This window comes from Rhinatrema bivittatum, chromosome 2 (genome assembly GCF_901001135.1).
Source record: "Rhinatrema bivittatum chromosome 2, aRhiBiv1.1, whole genome shotgun sequence".
In the NCBI taxonomy this organism is placed as follows: domain Eukaryota; kingdom Metazoa; phylum Chordata; class Amphibia; order Gymnophiona; family Rhinatrematidae; genus Rhinatrema; species Rhinatrema bivittatum.
In genome coordinates this window covers 170025019-170046545 of record NC_042616.1, presented here as the reverse complement: position 1 = coordinate 170046545, position 21527 = coordinate 170025019, and the positions used below count along the sequence as shown (strand labels likewise).

The window sequence follows — 21527 nt, the reverse complement described above, 5'->3', positions numbered from 1 at the left end:
GTCTTTCTGATTCGGGGGTATTCTTGTGTCCGATCCCTACCTTTCTCCTTCAGGTCGTTTCGTCTTTTCATCGGCATCAGTCAGTGGGGCTGCCCGCTTTGCGGACGGGAGCTCCTCTGATCCTCCAGCGAGGGACTTCAAGGGACTTGTTGTGCGGAGTTCCCTTCCACGCTACCGATGGCAGATCTTTTGTTTTCCTTTTCGGGTCCAAAGAAAGGGGCCGCAGCATCCCGCAAGACGATTGTCTGTTGGCAAACAAGGAACCATTGGTTCGGCATACCTTGTGCGGGAGGAAAACCTATTCCTGGGGGCCTCACGGCTCACTCGACACGGTCTCAAGTGGCGTCTTGGGCGGAATTTTCACAGGTGTCGCCTCAAGCGATTTGCAGGGCTGCTACCTGGAAGTCGTTACATACCTTCATTACACATTGCCGATCGGATGTTCGGGCTACTGATTGCGGGGGTTTTGGAGAGAGGGTACTCCGAGCGGGACTCTCTGCTTCCCACCCTCGGTAATTTAGCTCTGGTACATCCCAGGTGTCCTGGACTGATCCTGGTACGTACAGGGAAAGGAAAATTAGTTTCTTACCTGATAATTTTCGTTCCTGTAGTACCAAGGATCAGTCCAGGATCCCGCCCGCAGTGCTGCGCTGTTATAACGGAGAGTCCGCTCATTGTTGTCTTCAGTACACTGACCCCTTGTACTTCGCTCTCTTGGTTTGGAGAGTCTGGTTCCTGTGGGGGTGTTGGAGTTATTTTCGTTTACCTGACGAGTTTGTATGGTTAGCTATGTTGTATTATGGCTTTTCTACTTTGACATTCGTATGACTGAGGGGCTGTGACTGGCACAGGGGCATATATGGCTCCGCCCACAAGTTTTAGTCTGTCTCCATCTACTGGTGCGGAGTCACAACCCAGGTGTCCTGGACTGATCCTTGGTACTACAGGAACGAAAATTATCAGGTAAGAAACTAATTTTCCTTTTCAGATCTCTGATCATCTCTTTGTTTTATGGAGCGGACCCAATACAGGGAACAAGGCTTCTAAGGCTACCATCGCTCACTGGCTAAAGGAGGCGATTGCGTTGGCTTATATCTATCTGGGTCAGCTGGTTCCAGAGGGCTTAAAGGCCCATTCGTTGCGTTCTCAGGCTACCTCTTGGGCGGAGAGCCAGTTGGTTTCCCCGCAAGAAATATGCAGAGCAGCTACTTGGAAATCTCTTCATACCTTTGCTCGTCATTATCGCCTCGATGTACAGGTGCCAGTTTTTGGTTCCTTTGGCAGACAGGTGCTTCGAGCAGGACTATCTCGGTCCCACCCTACTTAGGGAAGCTTTGATACATCCCACTGTCTGGACTGATCCAGGTACGTACAGGGAAAGGAAAATTTGGTTCTTACCTGCTAATTTTTTTTCCTGTAGTACCACAGATCAATCCAGACGCCCACCCTAGCTGCATTCTATTTTTGACTCGTCTGATCAAAGATTTTTCACTAACAGATTTTGAGAATATCTCCTTCATATCAGAACCATAAGGCACCGGAAGTATTTACCAGATAGATATATATCTAAGAGTGGTTCTTTGCATTGTTTGGGGTTCAAATTACAGTTTGAATGTTACTTTGGTTAACTTTACCTTTTCTGCTTTGATAATGTTTATACTGAAGGGACACAGGGTGAGCACTGTCCTGATACAGGGTACCCTTTGAGTTTTTCTCTTGTCTCCATCTGCTGGACAGGAAGCTCAACCCACTGTCTGGACTGATCCGTGGTACTACAGGAACAAAAATTAGCAGATAAGAATCAATTTTCCTATATAGGCCTCTTAAATTTGGCCACCTAAACTTAGCTGGCTAGTACTGAAAATCTCCTTAGAAGGGCTAAGTCTCTCCCTCCAACTTGCAGTCTCCCTCTTTGCCTGTGCATCAGTACATGAAAAAGTACAGTGTTTCCTCCAACATGTGATCTCCCTTCCCTGAGCCTCTGATAACTAACAGGCCGATTCATTAAAAAGCGCGGGAGAGCCGGTGCTCCTGGGCATGCAATTTTGTATTTAAATTAGGGCCCGCGCTAATAAGTGGAAGCGGCGGCTGTCAGCGGGTCCAACAACTGATGCTTAATTTTACCGGCGTCTGTTTTTAAACCCGCTGACAGCCACGGGTTCAGAAAACGGACGCCGGCAAAATTTGAGCATCTGTTTTCGACCCCGCCAACTGGCGGGCAGATTTTTTTTTTTTTTTTTCTTGAACATTTTAATTTTTTTATGTTTGGGGCCTCCGACTTAATATTGCTATGATATTCAATCAGAGGATGTACAGAAAAGCAGTTTTTTCTGCTTTCTGTACACTTTCCTGGTGCTTTCTATGGTTAAAGGGCAGGCGTTAATGTCTGAGAGTAAAATTTGTGCCTTGGCCACACATTTTACTTTCAGTATCCCGGGCGACTAACTAATAGACTCATCAACATGCATTTGCATGTGATGAGCGCTATTAGTTTTCACGAGTTTGGCTGCGCGTTTTCAATGCACTATTACCCCTTACAGTAAGCTCAGTCAAGCGCACCGTACTGACTCAACCTGTAAGAGAGACAGGTAATTAGCATTTAGAAGGCAGTTTCCTGCCTAGACCTATCCCTGTTTCAACAGGAAATTTACCATTTAAACAGCTGGTAAGCAGAAAACTGATAACATTTCCTATCAGCTGCTCCTGTTGCACTGCTTGCTCATGCACCCTTGCTTCCTCCCTCTCGCCTTTGGTGTCAGACGCAGGTCCTCCTGAAAGAGCTGTCTCCCTCTTGATACTGTGGGTCCTCTCGCCCACATTTCTCCCCTCTGCAGTCAGTTATCCCCTACAGTTTTCTTCCCCTCTCGTCAATGGTGGTGGTCCTAAGATACAACTGCTTTTGTTGCTCATTGAGTAGCCTAGTGAGCAGCGCTTCAGCGACTGGCTTCTCTGCTACAGTCTGCATGCTGTTTCCAGTTGCAGAAAACGTTTCCATCTTGGATGCAGATTGATGTCATTGACTGGAGGTGAGAGCTAGGATAGCCGATGGCAAGACTACCACTAAGGTGCGGGGAAACAATCGCACTTGGGATTATCACAAGAGCAGCAAACTATTTAAACTGAATCTGCCCAGACCCTGGCAATAGAGATTTTGGTTGGTGGCTACACAGCGCACCCCTTTTTCTTGAATTGGTGCACATGAACCGCTGTGCACTATGGATGCTATGCCATGTTCCAACCCCTTTGTCACGCCTACTATTTCAGGAGTCAGTGTATTTCCGAGCACATGCAAGTGATCCCCCGTCTCCTGATATTCCCTTGGGTTGGTGGCCAATGTGTTTCCAAGCATGTTGCCACTGCTTTTAGGTTAGGAAGGTTTTCCAATGTTTTCTTGAAAATATTTTATCAAGACATAAGGAAACAGTAAAAATGAATATTTTGCATGAATATACAATACTTTGCTGCTTTTAATATGAAAACAATGAATAGTGACTGTTCCCTTTGCCCTGTATTACCTAACTCTTGTTCAGTTTTATAATAGTTGCTCAGCTGACCTGGAACTGCCAGACAGTAGGCTCAGCTTGCTCATGAAGCCGTGTCCAGTATTTGTGGGTTCCTTCATGTGAGAAACTTGGGTTTGATTCCTGGACCTGACTTCTGCTGCTTGGGTCAGTGTAGACAGAGGCCAGGCTAAAGACTGTTTGAACTAAAGGATGAGTTCCTCTGCTGAATGTATGTAGACTGTTGCTTGACACTTCCTCTCATTTACCCATTTTCCTCTTCCTTTTAATTCCCTACAAGTAATGCTATGCGTCTTTTATATTTTATTTATTTATTTAAATAATTTATATACCGGAGGTTCCTGTATAATATACATATCACCCCGGTTTACAAGGAACAGTAACTATCGCTACATTTAGCGGTTTACATAGAACAGAATTAGGAAAAACGTTTATATTCAGAATATCACTAAGCCTGACTGGAAATAACAAACCCACATCTCAACTTGAATAAAAACTGTTCTGTCGTTGATGTCCTCTAGGTGTTTCTCAAGCCCTGCTCCCAGGTCCTTTCTTGTGAACATGTAGCAGTGGAGCCCCTCTCAGTTGATGACTGGGAGATACTGGTAATGGAAACATCAGTGATTTTCCTTATTGATACAACCAAAATATTTACCATAGCCTACTGACATTCTGACATCCCTTTGCTTTTATCATTTTAGGAGCTCCATACGTCATCTCTTGAAAGGCATCTTCTTGATCAGATTCGAATAGTCTTTCCCAGAGCCATTTTCCCAGTTTGGGTTGAACAACATACCTGCATTTATGTAAGAATTGGTAAGTTTCATGTTGCATGTACAGCACTGCCACTGATTTCTTTAAATTGGGAAACAATCCTGCTGACACTACTCTTTCATTGCAGGTGCACTGACACCACCAGCTACCTATGGGAGACTAGAACCACGCACAGAACTTTTTGTCTGCCCAAAACCACGCCAAGCTGAAGAAAGCACCACATATTTGTCCTCCTCAGCAACCAAAGTCTTACATGAAGTATTTAGTGAAAGCAAATCGGAACCTAAACAGATTCTAGAAAATCAGAGTGCCAAAGAAAATCTGTTAAATGTGGAAGGCAATGGGCAAAACATGCCTGGTGCAAAAGAAACCTCTGTCCCTAGTACATTTCCAAGTCTACGGAGCTTTTTAGGCAGGGTTTTCTCTCTGGGTTTAGAGAAACAGAAGATGCTTTTCAATGCTAGTGCAAAAACTACATGTGAAGAGACTAAGTTACATTTTATTCAGCTTAAGGGAGTCTTCAGAGCGTGCAAGAGCTGGTCCCACAGGGTCCCAAAGACATCGTCTGCCCATCCAGGTCACAACGATGAGAACTCTGTCCACGTCTTTCCATGGAACTTTGAACCGGATGCTTTACTACCAGATATTACTGTGACCTATGGAGAGCTCACCAAGTTGCACTCTCCCAGACAGCGCCAAAAAGAGAAGAGGCAGAGTCTGCTGTCCTCTGACAAGCAAAACCAAGATGGTATCTCTCAGAGCAGTGACCACTCCAGCTCAAATGTTAGCCCAGGCTCTGCTGAGACTTCCATAGTGAAAATTGTTTGGCACAAGTTTGAGGACCTGAAAAATGCCATAAATTTTAAGGCCAGAGATGGCCGTACGCATATTGGAAATATCTGGGTTAGTCTATATATGTGATCATTTTTTAAAAAGAAAATTGTACGTGAACAAGTGGCTGAAATGTAGGACAAGAATGCTGTGGGGCAATTCCCGCCGCGGGCCCTTTAAATCGGGTGGTGTGGATATTTAATGTTAAAGCAGTTTTAGACCAAAAAATGTACAACAGGTGTTTTTATACCCCTTCCCCATCTCTCAAGTCTGGTTTTAGGCTTTAAGGGAGTATACTAGAGTAACGTATTGCTCATTGTGATGATGAATACTGTAACATTCTTATGACATGTTTTGGGGAAACCTTGGATTAGCTGTGGTAAAAATGGCATGGTGGGGAAAAAAAATCCAGAAAAAAAATGTTTTGGATTTTTGATGGTAAATCTCTTTGGTCTTCAAATCACCTTCAGAATTCAAGAGCTGGCTGGGCGTGTTAGAGGCAGTGCCTGTAGCCTTGGGTGGAGAAGGGGGTAAGCCCAAGCAGTTGCTCAGGGTGTTGAGGTCCAAGGCTTCTGACTTAGGCCTGTCTTTTTTTTTTTTTTTTTTAACTGTGTGTGTGTGTGTTTTGAAAAGACCCACATAGTTGTGAATGGAGGCTCATGGCATTGTATTCTTAGAATCAGTGCTGGTTGAGCTGGAGGAGGCTGCCTGGCCAAAAAGGAAAATTGAAAGAAGTGTGGGTATGTCTTTTTTTTTTTAGTAATTCTGAAAGCAACAAGAATAAAACAATTTTCAGGTCAGATATCTGAGTACTCCAGCAGTATTAAGTATAACACAATTACAGGCAAGGTGTGAAAAATGGTAAATTGTCTTGGAAAATGATCAAATGTCCAAGATTATAGTTTCCTTGATAACTGCAATAAGCATTGTGTGTGAAGGGATTGTACAAATGAATGTGTTAAACAAGTGGTCCTTTCTGGTAAATCTGGGCCATGGAGGACAAACTAAGGTACCATAGCTTGCTTTTTTTTTCTTTTTGTTACATGAAAATTTGCAAGCAAGAAATCTCAGGTAGGGCTGCTGCTAGTTTAAGCCGTAGCCTGGAAATAGTTCCCCGTTGTACCATGAATCCTTGAGAAAAGGAGATTGTCTCCTGCCCCATTTTAGACCAGGCATGACCTAGAGATATGGTACATCCATGAATCTAGGCATAGTGCTATAACTGTGTGTTCTATTCTATCTAGGATTTATCTGACCCATTCTTAGTTTTTCATTTTAGATTTATTTTTATTTTTTTAACTATATGAAATCTGTATTTTTCTAAATAGAGGATGACCTCAAATTTGATTGGTGTGCACAACTTGTGATTTTTAATACCTACAGGAAAATAGGACCTTCTGCACCTGTCAGTCCTTGCTATCTTATCAGTAGTCTGTGCCATCCATATTCACTGACCCAACACCATCCAGCTTAGGAGGAATGCCAATGCCCACTTATAATGGAAGGACACTTCAGGATAACCACATTTTGCATGAACAGCATTTATAGAAAAAGACATATTCTAATGCTGGGCTGACTTTTAGAGCACTCCATGGCACTTGATACATTCAAAGTTTGAAGGTTAATAAGAGGTCAAAGAAGAATATACTTAGGAGCAGTTAGTGCTAAGAAGACCTAAATCTGAAGTGATGTATGGCTCATATCTAGAAAATCTTCTTCCATAAAAAATACAAATACGACTGTTGTTACTCTGCCAACATGTTTCTCTCACTCCTATGAATAAATCTTTTGCATATTTGCATAACATAATATGCTACTTGAATATATATCTTTTTAAGTTCATGCTAATAATTTCAGATTCCGAAAAGCCTGAGACAGACATTGAAAATAGACATTTCTGCAGCTGTCCTAATAAAATCATCAGATTTGGTTCCTAAAATTCCCACATCACTTAAGCTACAACCCAAACTGACTTTGGTAAGTTTATTTTTTGTTTTTTAACTGTTAATTTTGTTTGTGGGAGCTTGTTCACATTGAAACGTTGAGGAATCTTATAAATGCACATACAAGGATCAGACATCAGCAAACATGCCATATGTTCGTAAATCTCTGCCTGGCTCTATTTACCACCAGTTGTCAGTGTCCCAGAACCAGAAAACTAGAGCAATAAATAGGTGGCAGCAGAGAACCATTAAGTTCCAATGATATGCTTTTAGTATCTATCTTAGATAATGCTTACAAACAATGGCCTAGATTCATCAAAATGCTATAAATATAGTGGCAATAGCGCCCATGATTAAAAAAAATTAAAAAATGGGCGTGGTTAGACAAATTATAGCGTTACCGCATCGCATAGATAAATATTGCAACACACAGCACATCATCGCATTGCACATTTATTTGTTTTTAACACACACGGGTAGATTTTTTTAAAAAGCGCGATCGCGTACTTTGCGCAGCAGGCGCAAACAAAAGTACGCTGGATTTTATAAGATACGCACATAGCCGCGCGTATCCTCTAAAATCCTGGATCGGCGCGCGCAAGGCTGCCGATTTTGGGCAGCCTTCGCGCGCCGAGCCGCGCAGCCTGCCTCCGTTCCCTCCGAGGCCGCTTCCTTTCGCCCTCCCCTCACCTTCCCCTCCCTTCCCCTACCTAACCAACCCCCCCTTACCTTTGTTCCTAGATTTACGCCTGCGAGAAGCAGACGTAAATCTACGCGCGCCAGCGGACAGCTGGCGCGCCGTCCTCCGACCCGGGGGCAGGTCCGGAGGCCTGGACCACGCCCCCGGGCCGGCGCCACGCCCACGGTCCCGCCCCCGAAACGCAGTGTCATCGGGTCCCGCCCCCGACACTCCCCCTTCGAAAAACCCCGGGACCTACGTGCGTCCCGGGGCTCTGCGCGCACCGGCGGCCTATGGAAAATAGGCGTGCCGGCGCGCAAGGCCCTGCTTGCATAAATCCAGGCGGATTTACGCGAGCAGGGCTTTTAAAATCCGCCCGACAGTATAGACAGTAGATTAAAGCAGGATAAAACTGGGTAATAAAACCATTTACGCGAGCAGGGCTTTTAAAATCCGCCCGACAGTATATTATTGCAGGTCGTAATGCACTCCTGCAGCTGTTAGGAGGGTACAGTTTCAACTCAGGGTGGGTTTTGGGGGGGTTGCTTTTACACACACAGAGGAATTAACTGCAAATTAGATATGACTGATGAATTTCTGTCATTTTGAATCGATGAAAGCTGTGGTCCTTGCTTAAGGATAGTACTAGGTAGCCAGATTCAGGAGCCCTGCTTCACGGCTCCTGACCTAGGACTGATGCTGCAAAGACTGGGTTAGGTATGTTTAGGTAGGAGGGGGACATGAAATGGGAGAAATTCCCTGGGTAGTTTTACGTGAAAGCTCATGGTGCCAGACCCTAGCTCTAGTTCTGATAGAGCTGGAAGTAGATTAAAGCAGGATAAAACTGGGTAATAAAACCATTAGAGGCACCATGTTTGATTAGATAATAGTCCATTTGGTGACTGTGGTCAATCCAAGTCACTTGGATGTACTTGACAGATCCTAATGTGAAGATCCTTCCATATTGCTCATTCCCAGAATTAAGAGAGATCCCTATATCTACCTAGCTAATGGTTAATGGATCTGGCCTCCAGAAATTTAGCCATAGTATAATGGAACCTTGATCACAATCTCTGGCAGCTTAATTGTGCTTTGACTACATTAAAGGGGAGTGTGTTGTAGTGAGTATGCATGCTCTGCTACACCTCATGCCTTGGACGTGTCTCGATAACGCTCACCTACCACTTATCAAATAGCCTTTAGCTTTACCTCAAGATAAAGGTTTCTTCTGGTTCATATTTAATCTCACTCGTTGCAAAATAGTTTCAGCTACAGGAAAGATAATCCCATATTTGAATTAGAAAGCACATGTTGGAGGTTTTATCTACTAAAAAATATTAATGGAATTAATGAGAAATTTGCTAGAAGGTTTATAGTAGAAAAACTCATAAATGCTCCCTGATGTAGCATATCTCTTCACATTATCTGCATTAGATAACATGCACTACATTTATAGGAAGCTACACTGGGGAAATGGGGCAGACAAAAACAAACCTTTTCAGACACAAGATAACACATCACAAAGAAAAGCAAAGCCTGGGAAAATAATTTTGTAGGCCAAACCTCCGCATCAATATGACCTTATGTTCAGGATACTAAAAGGAAACTTCTGAACTACCCAAGAATGTAAAACTTTTAAAATGAGAAAACAGAAACTTTGGTTTGCTTACTCATTACCAGACATTGGGCCTTATTATAGACTTTTCTATGGGCACAGAATAGGAAAAGTCCTTTTTGAATAAGGCCCTTAGTGTCTGTCTTTCTCACCTTTCTCAGTCCTCTCCAAATACATCACCCCTTAGCCCAGTTCTTTTACTTTACAGGCTTCACAACTTTGAAAACAGACACCACTATCTATACCAGCCTATAATTTACTCGTCCATTTCGGCAAAGTCCTCTTTAGTTCATTTTCCACTGGCCTGACAAAGGGAGCACAGCTCTTGAAAGTTAGTAACGTATATGTGACAGCTTTTCATTGGACTCTAAATATAACTTGTTTGATCGTTATCTCTCAGATGTTTTTATTTAGGATCAGTGGGGTTTATTAGTGAGTTTTCAGTCATTAGGCGATCCTTTATTTGATTTTATATTCTGCTAGACAGTGCATATTTTAAAAAGGCACATATTTCTAATGGGACCTAGTGAGGTGTCAGTTGACCTGCTTAATGACAAATGAAAGGATAGCAATTTAAACAATCTAATACACTTTTCTCTGTGGTCTGTGTTTCTTTCCCTATTCAGGATATAGACACAAGTGAAGAAGATATCAAATCTGCCTTTAGTTCCTGGGTACAATCTGGCACTACTGTGGCATTCCCTTGGGTTATGGCATCTACAGACTGTATCCAGCTGCCTCTTAAAGAAGGTACATTGAGTTCTGGTGCACTTGGTTTTAATAATCCATCTTCACTGTGAAATTTTAAAAGCGTTGTGGACTTTCTGCAACATATATACATATCTCTTTGTGGATGAATATTTTGATTACATTGTTTAGTGTTGGTATAGTTGGAGTAGGGTGTTCTTCAGGGGAGTTCATTAGAATGAGTACATGATAGGGGCAAATCCAAAATCTGTTCTCCTAATGCAGCAGTTTCTTTTACAGGAAAAGGTTGAGGGGAGCTTCATGATTAGACATTTCCCTGGTCATTTGTTTAAAAAGAAAAACCACCACCACCTCGGGGAAAGGTTTAAAAGAGATGTTACTTTCTGAATTAACTCTAGGTTTGGCAATGCCCTGGGTTTTCCATTTCTGGCTCCGGAGTGACTCCAGTAGTCTAGCTCTAGGCTGCCTCCGGAGCCAAGACAGAAATTCAGCTTCAGCTCTAGACTGCTCTGGCTCCAGAGTGGTTCCAGACTGCTGGCCAGCTTTGACTGCCAAAGGGGAAAAATGTAAAACAAACAAAAAAAAAAGAATGGTACTTTAATAAACTTAACATTTTCTAGCTCACGTTATAAACATTCCAAGAGGGATGGGGGCATCGGTCCAAAAGAGCAACTGTCCCTCCAAAATAAACATTTGGGTAGATCAAGCAACTGATCTTTCTATAGAGTAAACAGAAAATTATTAAAACAGCTGACTGAGTCATGTCACATGCCAATGTATTTACTTGAATGTGGGTGATTCTATGGCAGCAAAAGGTTTCATATTGAGGGTAATCCACATCATCTTGTTTTCCTAATGGCATTTTCAAACTCCCAGATCCTGAAGCAATTCCAGAAAAATCTTTCAGCTGAGGCTTTTTTCTTTTTTTCTTCCTCCTTTAGTATTTTTTTTGTAAATATTTGAGTGATGTCTTTCAGTCAGAAGAGACATCTGGAAAGACATTTCAGTCAGCTTCTCATGGCAGAGTTTGCACTCTTTGCTTTTGCTGTTCCTGCGCTTCAGCAAGAGACGAATACTGTTTCAGTCCCACCAAGCATTGTCTACTCTAGATAAAGTGAAACTAACCTTTTGCCTCTGATGCTTTTTTTCTACACATCCTGTCATGACATGTCCCCCTGACATTCACTAGTCTGCCCTTACTCTATGCCTGAATGACATGCCTGAATGACAGCCTTATTTTATGCCTGTACGATAGACCTCGATACTCCTAAACACCTTATGCATTATCTTAACAATGGTATTATATTTATAAATTTCAGCCTGCTATAACCAGCTGATTAAGCTCCCAAGTTCTTACTCCCTGCTGAATGTAACTTTGTCTCTTCCACACCTTTGTTGATCTAAGTTAGTTGGCACTACAGTTTACCCTGTTCGATGTAAACCGATCCGATATGGTTCTTGTCCATGAAGGTCGGTATAGAAAAGTGTTAAATAAAATGACTTACTCCCAGTTCCCACACATGCTGAAGAATTCAAACTGACTGAGAATATATAATCAAATCTAGAACCAAGAAAAAAGCATAAAAAAGATTACATTAATAAACATTTTTCTTAAATAATTGGAATGTGGTTTGTCTTATGAAATGAGTTACATACTATATTTTGTTGCTTTCAGTAAACTTTAATAATATTTTAAAGTAGCAGAGAGTGGAGCAGCTCATGCTCCAGAGCCCTGCTCTGTTTGAATTCCAGTTTTGCTCTAGCACTAACAATCCTTGCTCTAGCTCTGGAACACAGCATTAAAAAAATAACTGACCAGTTCTGCTCTGGCTCCAGGTCTTGGAGCTGGCTCTGGAGCCAGATCCCTGGCCATACGTGTTGTGAACCAAGAAAACATCAGACAACTAATGGTGGCCTATCCTGCTGTTCTCCGTCATAATGTGCATTCTGGATCACAGCTCCGGTTCTCTGGAACAAATTCTCTGAAACCCTACGTCTGGCAGACAGCTTAAAGACCTTCAAGCAGTTTCTTAAAAACATGGCTATTTAGGCAGGCATTCCATTAGTTGTCCATAGTGTGTTTTATGTACTTTTTTATTAACTACAAACATCATACCAACCTGTTTCAACATTTTTGTTTGAAATTTTATGTATGTTCTTTCTTTGTACATCGCCTAGTATTTAGGCAATTGACAAATTTTAATAAAGATGCTGTAGTCCAGAGATTTCAAAACCTGTCCTGGGGGACCCGTAACAGTCAAATTTTCAGGTTCCCTGTACGCACCGGATCAGTCCAGACTCCTGGGGTTCATACATCCGTGCCAGCAGGCGGAGACAGAGAAAGAGCAGTGGCAGTTTTACTATCTATGCTGATGCCCCCTGCAGTTTCTCAGTATTTCACTGTCTCCCAGCAGGGCAGGACTGATGCTTGAACCCTGCAGTTTGGTTTAGGATTTTTGGTTATTTTTTCTTTTAAATTTTGAGCCTTCCTCCCAGGGGGTCGGGGTTGCTAGTAAGGAACCCCTACCCTATCTGGTTGAGGTGGGGTGGCTGGGGGTCGGTGACCCTTTTGTACGCCTCCATCCCGTAACCGTGAGTTGCACATCCGGTGGTCCAGATCCCTCCCTGGTACGTGTTGGTTCACAAATTAGTTTTCTCACTTTTTTCTCTCCCTTTAATTGCTGAATTGAGCTGGACAGCTTTCTTCAGCGCAGGAGAGGAATTTTACAGTGAGACTGCTGTTAGAGCAGTAAAGTTAAAAAAAAAAAAAAAAAAAAAAAGTTAAGGATCTGTAGGCAGGAACAGGTAGGAGCTGTGTTGACTCTCTCCTCTGCGCCCCCCCCCCCCCCCCCAAAGCGCGGTTTCGGCGGTTTTCTTCGCAGTGTTTTTTTCATTTATTTTTGTTTTTCTGCCTGTTTTGGTTAAAATCATCGGCGCCGCGATGGTAAGGGGGTGGCTTGTGCGGGTCCACCCCGGCGCATCTAAGTCGTTGCGGCCTTTGCGCGGCCTGCGTTTCTGGGGGGGGAGGGTCCCTCCGAACTCCCCAGGCCGGCTAAACGTAGGAGGTGTCTGTTGCGGCCTTCCCCAAGTGCGTTGGGCAGGCAGCGACCGCGAGGCGTCCTGCCAGGGAAACCGCGGGATCAGTGGCCATTTGAGTCCCTCGGGGCTCGAATCTCAGGCACCTCAGATGCCAGGGGATTCCCCCCCCCCCCCCCCCCCAGTACAATAGGGCCCGGGGAAGGGGCCCTTTTGCCTGTACCTGATAATGGGCGTACTCCGGCTCCCTTTTCGCCAGAGTTTGTGCTGTTAATGCACAAAGCTTTATTGGCACAATATGAGGGGGTGGGTCTGGCATAGGAGGTCAGCTACCTCCCCCTTTACTCTCGGAGCCTGGTTTATCCAGGGGAGGATCCCTGCCTGGGGCGGCCCCCGGTCAGGGCATGCAGGGGTCCTCGTAGTCAGGAGCGACGTCTGCTCGAGGGCTGCGTGCTCCCACTGAGGCGCCGCAGGGGGGGGGGCGGACACGGACATTGGGGGTGACGACCCAGACGACCTGGATTCCGGACTGCCGGCAGAGGGGGATGACCCCAAAATTCTCCAGCTATTCCGTAAGGATGAGTTAGCGCCACTTCTTCCTCAGGTTCTGGAGGAACTGGGTCTCCAGTCTCCAGTGGCGGAAGCGCGTAAGGATGCTGCAGATCCGGTTTTACAAAGCACTAGGTGTCCTTCCGCAGGTTATCCATATCATGATTCCATTCAGACATTGGTCGAACAGGAATGGAATTCGCCGGACGCGAGGCTGAGGGTAGGCAGGGCGATGGCTAAGCTGTATGCAATGCCAGAACAGACCCTAGAGTTATTTGCCCTACCCAAGGTAGACTCCGCGGTCTCTGCAGTGATGAAACAAACCACTATCCCGGTTACAGGAGCGACAGCACTGAAAGACGTTCATGATCGCAAACTCGAGATTCAACTCAAACGGATTTTTGAGGTCTCGGCCCTCAGTCTTCGCGCGGCTGTTTGTTCCAGCCTCATGCAGAGGGCATGCTTACGCTGGGTACAACGCATACAGGAAGAACAGACACTCACGGATGAGCAAGTGGCTCGCACAGACCGATTAGAATCAGCAATTTCCTTTGTAGCCATCGCATTGTACGACGTAGTCCGAACATCGTCCGAACGTCTTCCCGGGTTATGGGGTCGGCAGTGGCGGCACGGCATATGCTATGGCTTCGTAACTGGTCGGTGGATATTTCTTCTAAATCCAGGTTGTCCTCTTTGCCTTTTAAGGTCGACTCCTGTTTGGGGAGAAATTGGATCAAATTGTGCATCAGCTGGCAGATGCTAAGGCACCTCACTTGCCAGAAGACAGACCCCAGGCTAGATGCAGTTTTCCACCTCTGTTACGTTTTCGGGACAATCGCAAGTTTCACCAACAGTGCCCCATTGGGGCGCCGGCGCAGAGGGGTTCCTTGTCAAGAGGACATTCCTAGGGGCAGCCCTTTCGAGGGGGCTGTAGACCCTTCAGGAATCCCAGCAATACAGCTCCCTCCGGTCCCAAGTCTACACAATGAAAAAAGGCCTGTCTACTCCGCCGTTCCTTTTGTAGGAGGTCGGCTGGCCTTGTTTTACGGGGTGTTCCTCGTTTTCGTATGGAGACCTTGCGCTCGGTGATGGCGGCGCATACCCAGGAGTTCCTGGCATCATTAGATCAGATGGACAGACTCTGGAGTATTTGGGAGCATTCTTTGATACCACGAAAGGCAGAGTTTGTCTGACGAACGAGAGGGCTCGCAAGCTTCAATGGCAGATTCTGCATTTGGCGAGGTTGCCGATAACCACTGCTTGGGACGTGTTACATGTGCTCAGTTCCATGGCTTCCACCTTGGAGCTGGTACCAAGGGCATTTGCGCATATGCGTCCCCTACAGAGTGCACTCTTGGATCAGTGGAGTCCGGTGTCGGAGCAGTAACACCAGCCCATTTCTCTTTCTCCAGAGACCAAGGACAGTCTGTCGTGGTGGCTTCACACCCCCAACCTTCTGAAAGGGATGTCCTTGGAGATTCCGGATTGTATAGTCCTGACCACGGATGCAAATCTGTCTGTCTGGTTGGGGAGCAGGTTGCCAGAGTCAAGCAGCTCAAGGCTCCTGGTCGAACGTAGAGGCGTCTTGGTCTATCAATCTGTTGTATGCCAGGGCGGTACGTTTGGCTTTGCTTGCCTTTCAGCCTTTGCTCCAAAGGTGGGCAGTGAGAGTGCTCTCAGACAATGCGACCCCTGTAGAGTATATAAACAGACAGGGGGGCACTCTGAGCTATGCGGTCTCCCTCGAGATTCAGGACCTGATACGGTGGGCAGAACATCATCTGATACAGATCTCTGCATCTCATATTGCCGGAGTTGAAAATGTGCAAGCCGACTACCTCAGTCGCACGCTTCTGGATCCGGGGGAGTGGGAGTTGTCAGACGCGGCAATGCACCTCATTCGAGAAAAGTGGGGTTGTCAGCGGGTCGATCTCATGGCAACTTGGCACAATGTGAAGGCTCCTCAGTTTTTAAGCAGACGCAGAGATTACGGTGCCGAGGATGTAGATGCTCTGGTCATTCCCTGGCCCCAGGGGGTCCTGCTCTACGTGTTTCCTCCTTGGCCTCTGGTGGGCAAAATCCTGAGGCAGATGGAGAATCACCCAGGGGAGGTGATATTCGTGGCCCCGGAGTGGCCTCGCCGTCCTTGGTTCGCAAATCTGTTAAATCTGGCGGTCGAGGGTCCCTTACGACTCAGTCATCAACCTGGTCTACTACACCAGGGTCCCGTATTTTTGTATCAGGCCGCTCGCTTTTGTCTAGCAGCATGACTTTTGAGAGGAGTCGTTTACGGGCAAAAGGATACCCGGAGATGGTAATTACTACCCTCCTTCAGTCTATGCGGTTGTCCACCTCCGTGGCGTACGTCCGAGTCTGGAAAGTCTTTGAGGCTTGGTGTCTGGTGAAAGTGGTCTTGCGTGCTTCGGTAGCACAAGTGTTATTTTTCTTACAGGATGGGTTGGCTAAAGGTCTAGCTCTCAATTCCCTTAAAGTCCAGGTGGCAGCGTTGGCCTCTTTGAGGGAAACCATGGATGGCTATCGCTTGTCCTCTCATCCGGATGTAGTCCGCTTTATACAAGGGGTCAAGAATTTGCGTTCCCCTGTGAGAAAGGTTTGTCTTCCTTGGAACCTCATCCTGGTCCTTCGGGGTTTGTGTGAGCCTCCTTTCGAACCCATTCGGAGGGCTACGTTGAAGGATGTAACCTTGAAGGTGATTTTCTTGGTAGCCATCTGTTCTGCAAGGCGCATTTCAGAGTTGCAGGCCTTGTCTTGTTGTGATCCTTTCCTTCAGATATCAGATGGGGTGTGTCTTTACGGACAGTTCCCTCTTTTCTACCGAAAGTAATTTCTTCCTTTCATGTTAATTAGTCAGTGGAACTGCCGGCCTTTTCGGATTTATCTGATTCGGAGCCACATGCGCGTGAGCTTCGGCTTCTCGATGTCCGCAGAGCATTGCTTCGCTATCTTAAAGTCATGAATGGTTTTCTGCACTCTGACCATCTTTTTGTACTATGGAGTGGTCCGAAGAAGGAACTTCAAGCTTCCAAAACCACTATTGCTAGATGGCTTAAGGAAGCTATTGGATCAGCTTACATTCTCAAAGGTAAGCCAGTACCGGAGGGTTTCAGGGCTCATTCCACCTGGTCTGTCAGCTTCTTGGGCAGAGGCTCACTTGGTTTCACCACAAGAGATTTGTAGGGCGGCAACTTGGAAGTCACTACATACTTTTGCAAGGCATTATCGCCTAGATTTGGCTGATCGGGAGTCTTGTTTTTTTGGCGAAAGTGTATTGCGCGCGGGTCTCTCCAGGTCCCACCCTGTCTAGGAAGTTTTGGTACATCCCAGGAGTCTGGACTGATCCGGTACGTACAGGGAAAAGAAAATTTGGTTCTTACCTGATAATTTTTGTTCCTGTAGTACCAAGGATCAGTCCAGAGTCCCGCCCAGGGATCAAGACAGTTGGAGAGTCGTCCGCTTTCCTATTGGTTCCTTGTTATCAGAAAGGAAAATTAGTTTCTTACCTGATAATTTTCGTTCCTGTAGTACCAAGGATCAGTCCAGGACACCTGGGTTGTGACTCCGCACCAGTAGATGGAGACAGATTAAAACTTGTGGGCAGAGCCATATATAAGCCCCTGTGCCAGTCACAGCCCCTCAGTCATACGTAATGTCAAAGTAGAAAAATTCAAAAGCCAACATAGCTAACCATAGAAACTTACTAAGTAAAATAACTCCAACACCCCTACAGGAAAAACAGACTCTCCAACCGGGAGAGCGAACAAAAGAAGGGGTCAGCGTATTAAAAAACAACAATGAGCGGACTCTCCATTACTATAGCGCCACACTGCGGGCGGGATCCTGGACTGATCCTTGGTACTACAGGAACGAAAATTATCAGGTAAGAAACTAATTTTCCTTTCCCTGTACGTACCAGGATCAGTCCAGGACACCTGGGATGTACCAGAGCTAAGTTATCGAGGGTGGGAAGCAGAGAGTCCCGCTCGGAGTACCCTCTCTCCAAATCCCCCAGCATCAGTAGCTTGAACATCCAATCGGTAATGTTTAATGAAGGTATGCAACGATTTCCAGGTAGCCGCCCTGCAAATCTCTTGAGACGACACCTGAGAAGATTCCGCCCAGGACGCCGCATGAGATCTCGTCGAATGAGCTCGAAGACCCACTGGCGGTGTTTTACCGCGCAGAATGTACGCGGAACCAATGGCCTCCTTGAGCCAACGGGCGATCGTTGTGCGGGACGCCGCAGAACCTTTCTTCGGACCCGACGTCAACACAAACAGATGATCCGTTAAACGAAAAGAATTTGTGACCTCTAGATAGCGAAGAAGAGACCTCCGCACATCTAGTTTTCTCAAATCCCTCAACTTCGGGTCGGAAGAATCACCAACCGCGAAAGCGGGAAGTTCAATCGATTGATTCAAATGAAAAGCCGATACGACCTTAGGCAAGAAAGAGGGAACGGTCCGCAAGGAAACCCCTGAATCAGAAAAGCGCAAGAAGGGCTCTCTGCAGGATAGAGCTTGCAACTCAGAAACCCGGCGAGCCGAAGCAATGGCTACCAGGAATACAGTCTTTAACGTGAGATCTTTGATCGTAGAATGCTTCAGAGGCTCAAAAGGAGCTGAGCATAAGGACGAGAGCACCCAGTTGAGGTTCCAAGAAGGACAAGGGAGCCGCAAAGGAGGACGGAGGTGTTTCGCTCCCCGAAGGAAACGGGAGATATCCGGGTGGAGAGCCAGGGAGACTCCCCGAATCTTACCACGCAAACAACCAAGCGCCGCGACCTGGACCCGTAGGGAACTGCACGCTAAGCCTTTGGCCAGCCCAGCCTGGAGAAAAGCCAAAATATCGGGAATAGCAGCGGAAGTGGGACTAAGACCCCGCTCCACGCACCACTCCTCAAAGACTACCCAGACTCGAACATAAGCCAGAGACGTGGATTGTTTTCTGGATCTCAGCAACGTAGCAACTACCGCGTCCGAGTAACCTTTTTGCTTCAACCGATACCTCTCAAAAGCCATGCCGCGAGACAGTAGTGATCCGCATCCTCCAAACAGACGGGACCCTGACGAAGGAGCCCCGGAAACCCCTGTAGACGAAGGGGTGCCGCCACCGACAACTGGACCAGGTCCGCAAACCACGGACGGCGCGGCCACTCCGGCGCCACCATGATCACGTTGGACTGGTGCAATTCTATGCGCCGCAGTATCTTGCCGATCATGGGCCATGGTGGGAACACATACAGTAGCACCTCCGCCGGCCAGGGAAGTGCTAACGCGTCGACCCCTTCTGCTCCTCTTTCTCGGCGTCGACTGAAAAATCTCGGAGCCTTTGCGTTGTTCCACGTGGCCATGAGATCCATGTGGGGCGTTCCCCAAGTCCTGCAAATGAGAAGAAACGCTTCTTCCGCTAGCTCCCACTCTCCGGGATCCAGGTGGTGTCGGCTGAGGAAGTCCGCCTGGACATTGTCGGCTCCTGCTATGTGAGACGCAGCGAGATCGCTGAGATGCCGCTCTGCCCAGGCCATCAAGGAACATGCTTCCTCCGCTACTTGAGGACTTTTCGTCCCTCCCTGGCGATTGATGTAAGCCACGGTGGTCGCGTTGTCCGACAATACTCGGATTGCCTTTCCTCGTACAAGGGGTAGAAAAGCTTGCAATGCCAGACGGACCGCCCTGAACTCTAGGCGGTTGATAGACCACCGGGTCTGATCTTCTGACCATAGACCCTGAACCGATTTCTCTTGGCAAACTGCACCCCAACCGGAAAGACTGGCATCCGTGGTCACCACTGTCCAGTTGGGAAGAAGAAGAGATACTCCACAGGAGAGATGTTTGGAATCCAGCCACCAGCCCAGGCTGGAGCGCACCTGATTCTCGAGAGGCAGTGGAAGATAATATTCCTCTGAGATCGGTTTCCAGCGGGACAACAATGAAGACTGCAGTGGCCGCAGGTGAGCGAACGCCCAAGGGACTAACGCCAGCGTTGAGGCCATAGATCCGAGAACTGTCAGGTAATCGCAGACTCGCGGACGGTGTTGAGACAAAAGTCGTCGTACCTGAGACTGTAGTTTGCATATCCGATCCTGAGAGAGAATCACTCTGCCCCGTTTTGTGTCGAAAACGGCTCCAAGGTACTCCAAGGACTGAGTGGGTTCCAGATGACTCTTGTTGTAGTTGACCACCCAGCCGAGGGACTGCAAGAATTGTAGCACCCTGGATACCGCTTGCCGACACAGGCTCTCTGACTTCGCCCGAATCAGCCAGTCGTCGAGGTAAGGGTGAACCAGTAGGCCTTCCCGACGTAAGTGCGCCGCCACTACCACCATCACTTTCGTGAATGTCCGAGGCGCTGTCGCCAGGCCAAACGGAAGAGCCCGGAACTGGAAGTGTCTGCCCAGAATGCAAAACCGCAGAAACCGCTGGAAGGCTGGCTGGATGCCCACATGAAGGTATGCTTCTGTGAGATCTAGTGACGCAAGGAATTCGCCTGGCCGCACTGACGCGATCACCGAACGAATGGTTTCCATCTTGAAGTGAGGGACCCGAAGACATCTGTTGACTCCTTTCAGATCCAGTATGGGTCGGAAAGTGCCGTCCTTCTTGGGAACTATGAAGTAAATGGAGTACCGGCCCTTGCCGTACTGATCAGCCGGAACTGGAGAGATGGCCCCCAAGCTTTCTAGTCTTCGGATGGTGTCTAGCACTGCCGCCTTCTTCTTGGGATCCTTGCAAGGCGAGACCAGGAACTTGTCCGCTGGGATGCGAGCAAAATCTAACTCGTAACCGTGTCTTATCACGTCGAGGACCCACTGATCCGACGTCATGCTGGCCCATACCTCGAGAAATAAGGATAGACGCGCCCCCACGTTTGGGACAGCGTGCTGAGGGCGCGATGAGGAATGGGCCGGCCGAACTTCATTGCGAAGGTTTGGAACCCGTACCCGACGGGGCTCCTCCTTGCCTGCCAAAGCGTTTGCCCCGAAAGGAGTGCTGCCAGTGAGTGTTTCGAGAAGAGGCCGGCCTGTACGAAGGTCCGGTGGATCTTTGCGGCCTGGACTTCCGGGGACCCCGGAAACGGGCTCTGCCAGAAAACGAAGAGCGCGACCGGGTCCTATCCTCTGGCAGCCTAAACGCTCGGTTCTCACCCAGGGAAACCATCAAGTCATCTAATTCCTTACCAAACAGCAATTTCCCTTTGAAGGGCAATGCCCCGAGGTGAGCCTTGGACAAACCATCCGCCGCCCAGTTGCGCAGCCAAAGGAGGCGGCGTGCCGACACCGCTGCCACCATGGATCTAGCTGAAGTGCGTAGAAGATCATGGAGCGCATCGGCCCCATATGCGATAGCTGCTTCCAACCTATCTGCTTGGGAAGCCTCCTCCGGAGAGAGATCTGCATTCGCCTGCAGTACCTGGGCCCAGCGCAGACTAGCTCGCATAGCGAAGTTCGTGCAAATGGCAGCTCGAACTCCCAAGGCGGAAACCTCAAAAATCTTTTTGAGCTGTACCTCCAACTTTCGGTCTTGAATATCCCGGAGGGCCGTCGCTCCCGTGACAGGGATGGTAGACCTCTTCGTGACAGCGGACACCGCCGAATCCACTTTTGGAAGTCGGAGGAGCTCCAGCGCCTCCTCTGGTAAAGGATAGAGTTTATCCATGGCCTTGCTGACTTTCAAACCTAACTCCGGAGTATCCCATTCCTTGAAAAGGATATCCGTGGACGAGAAATGAAAAGGGAAGGCAACCGCCGGTCCTGTGAGGCCGAGAAGAACAGGATCCATATTCGCCTCCTGGCGGACCACCACCGGAGGAGCTTCAATTCCCAATTCATGGAGAATGGCCGGGATGAGAGG

At 47.2% G+C, this 21527-nt stretch overlaps 1 protein-coding gene across 1 annotated transcript in view; it reads left to right on the top strand.

The window, feature by feature from the left end:
* The window catches only part of PEX1 (peroxisomal biogenesis factor 1), a 189344-nt gene that overhangs the window by 33146 nt on the left and 134671 nt on the right, over positions 1-21527 (top strand). Inside the window, exons 3-7 of the mRNA XM_029588869.1 lie at positions 4043-4126; positions 4223-4337; positions 4423-5198; positions 6984-7103; positions 9990-10113. Of these exons, the coding sequence (XP_029444729.1) occupies positions 4043-4126; positions 4223-4337; positions 4423-5198; positions 6984-7103; positions 9990-10113 (1219 nt within the window). The remainder of the gene's footprint in view (positions 1-4042; positions 4127-4222; positions 4338-4422; positions 5199-6983; positions 7104-9989; positions 10114-21527) is intronic.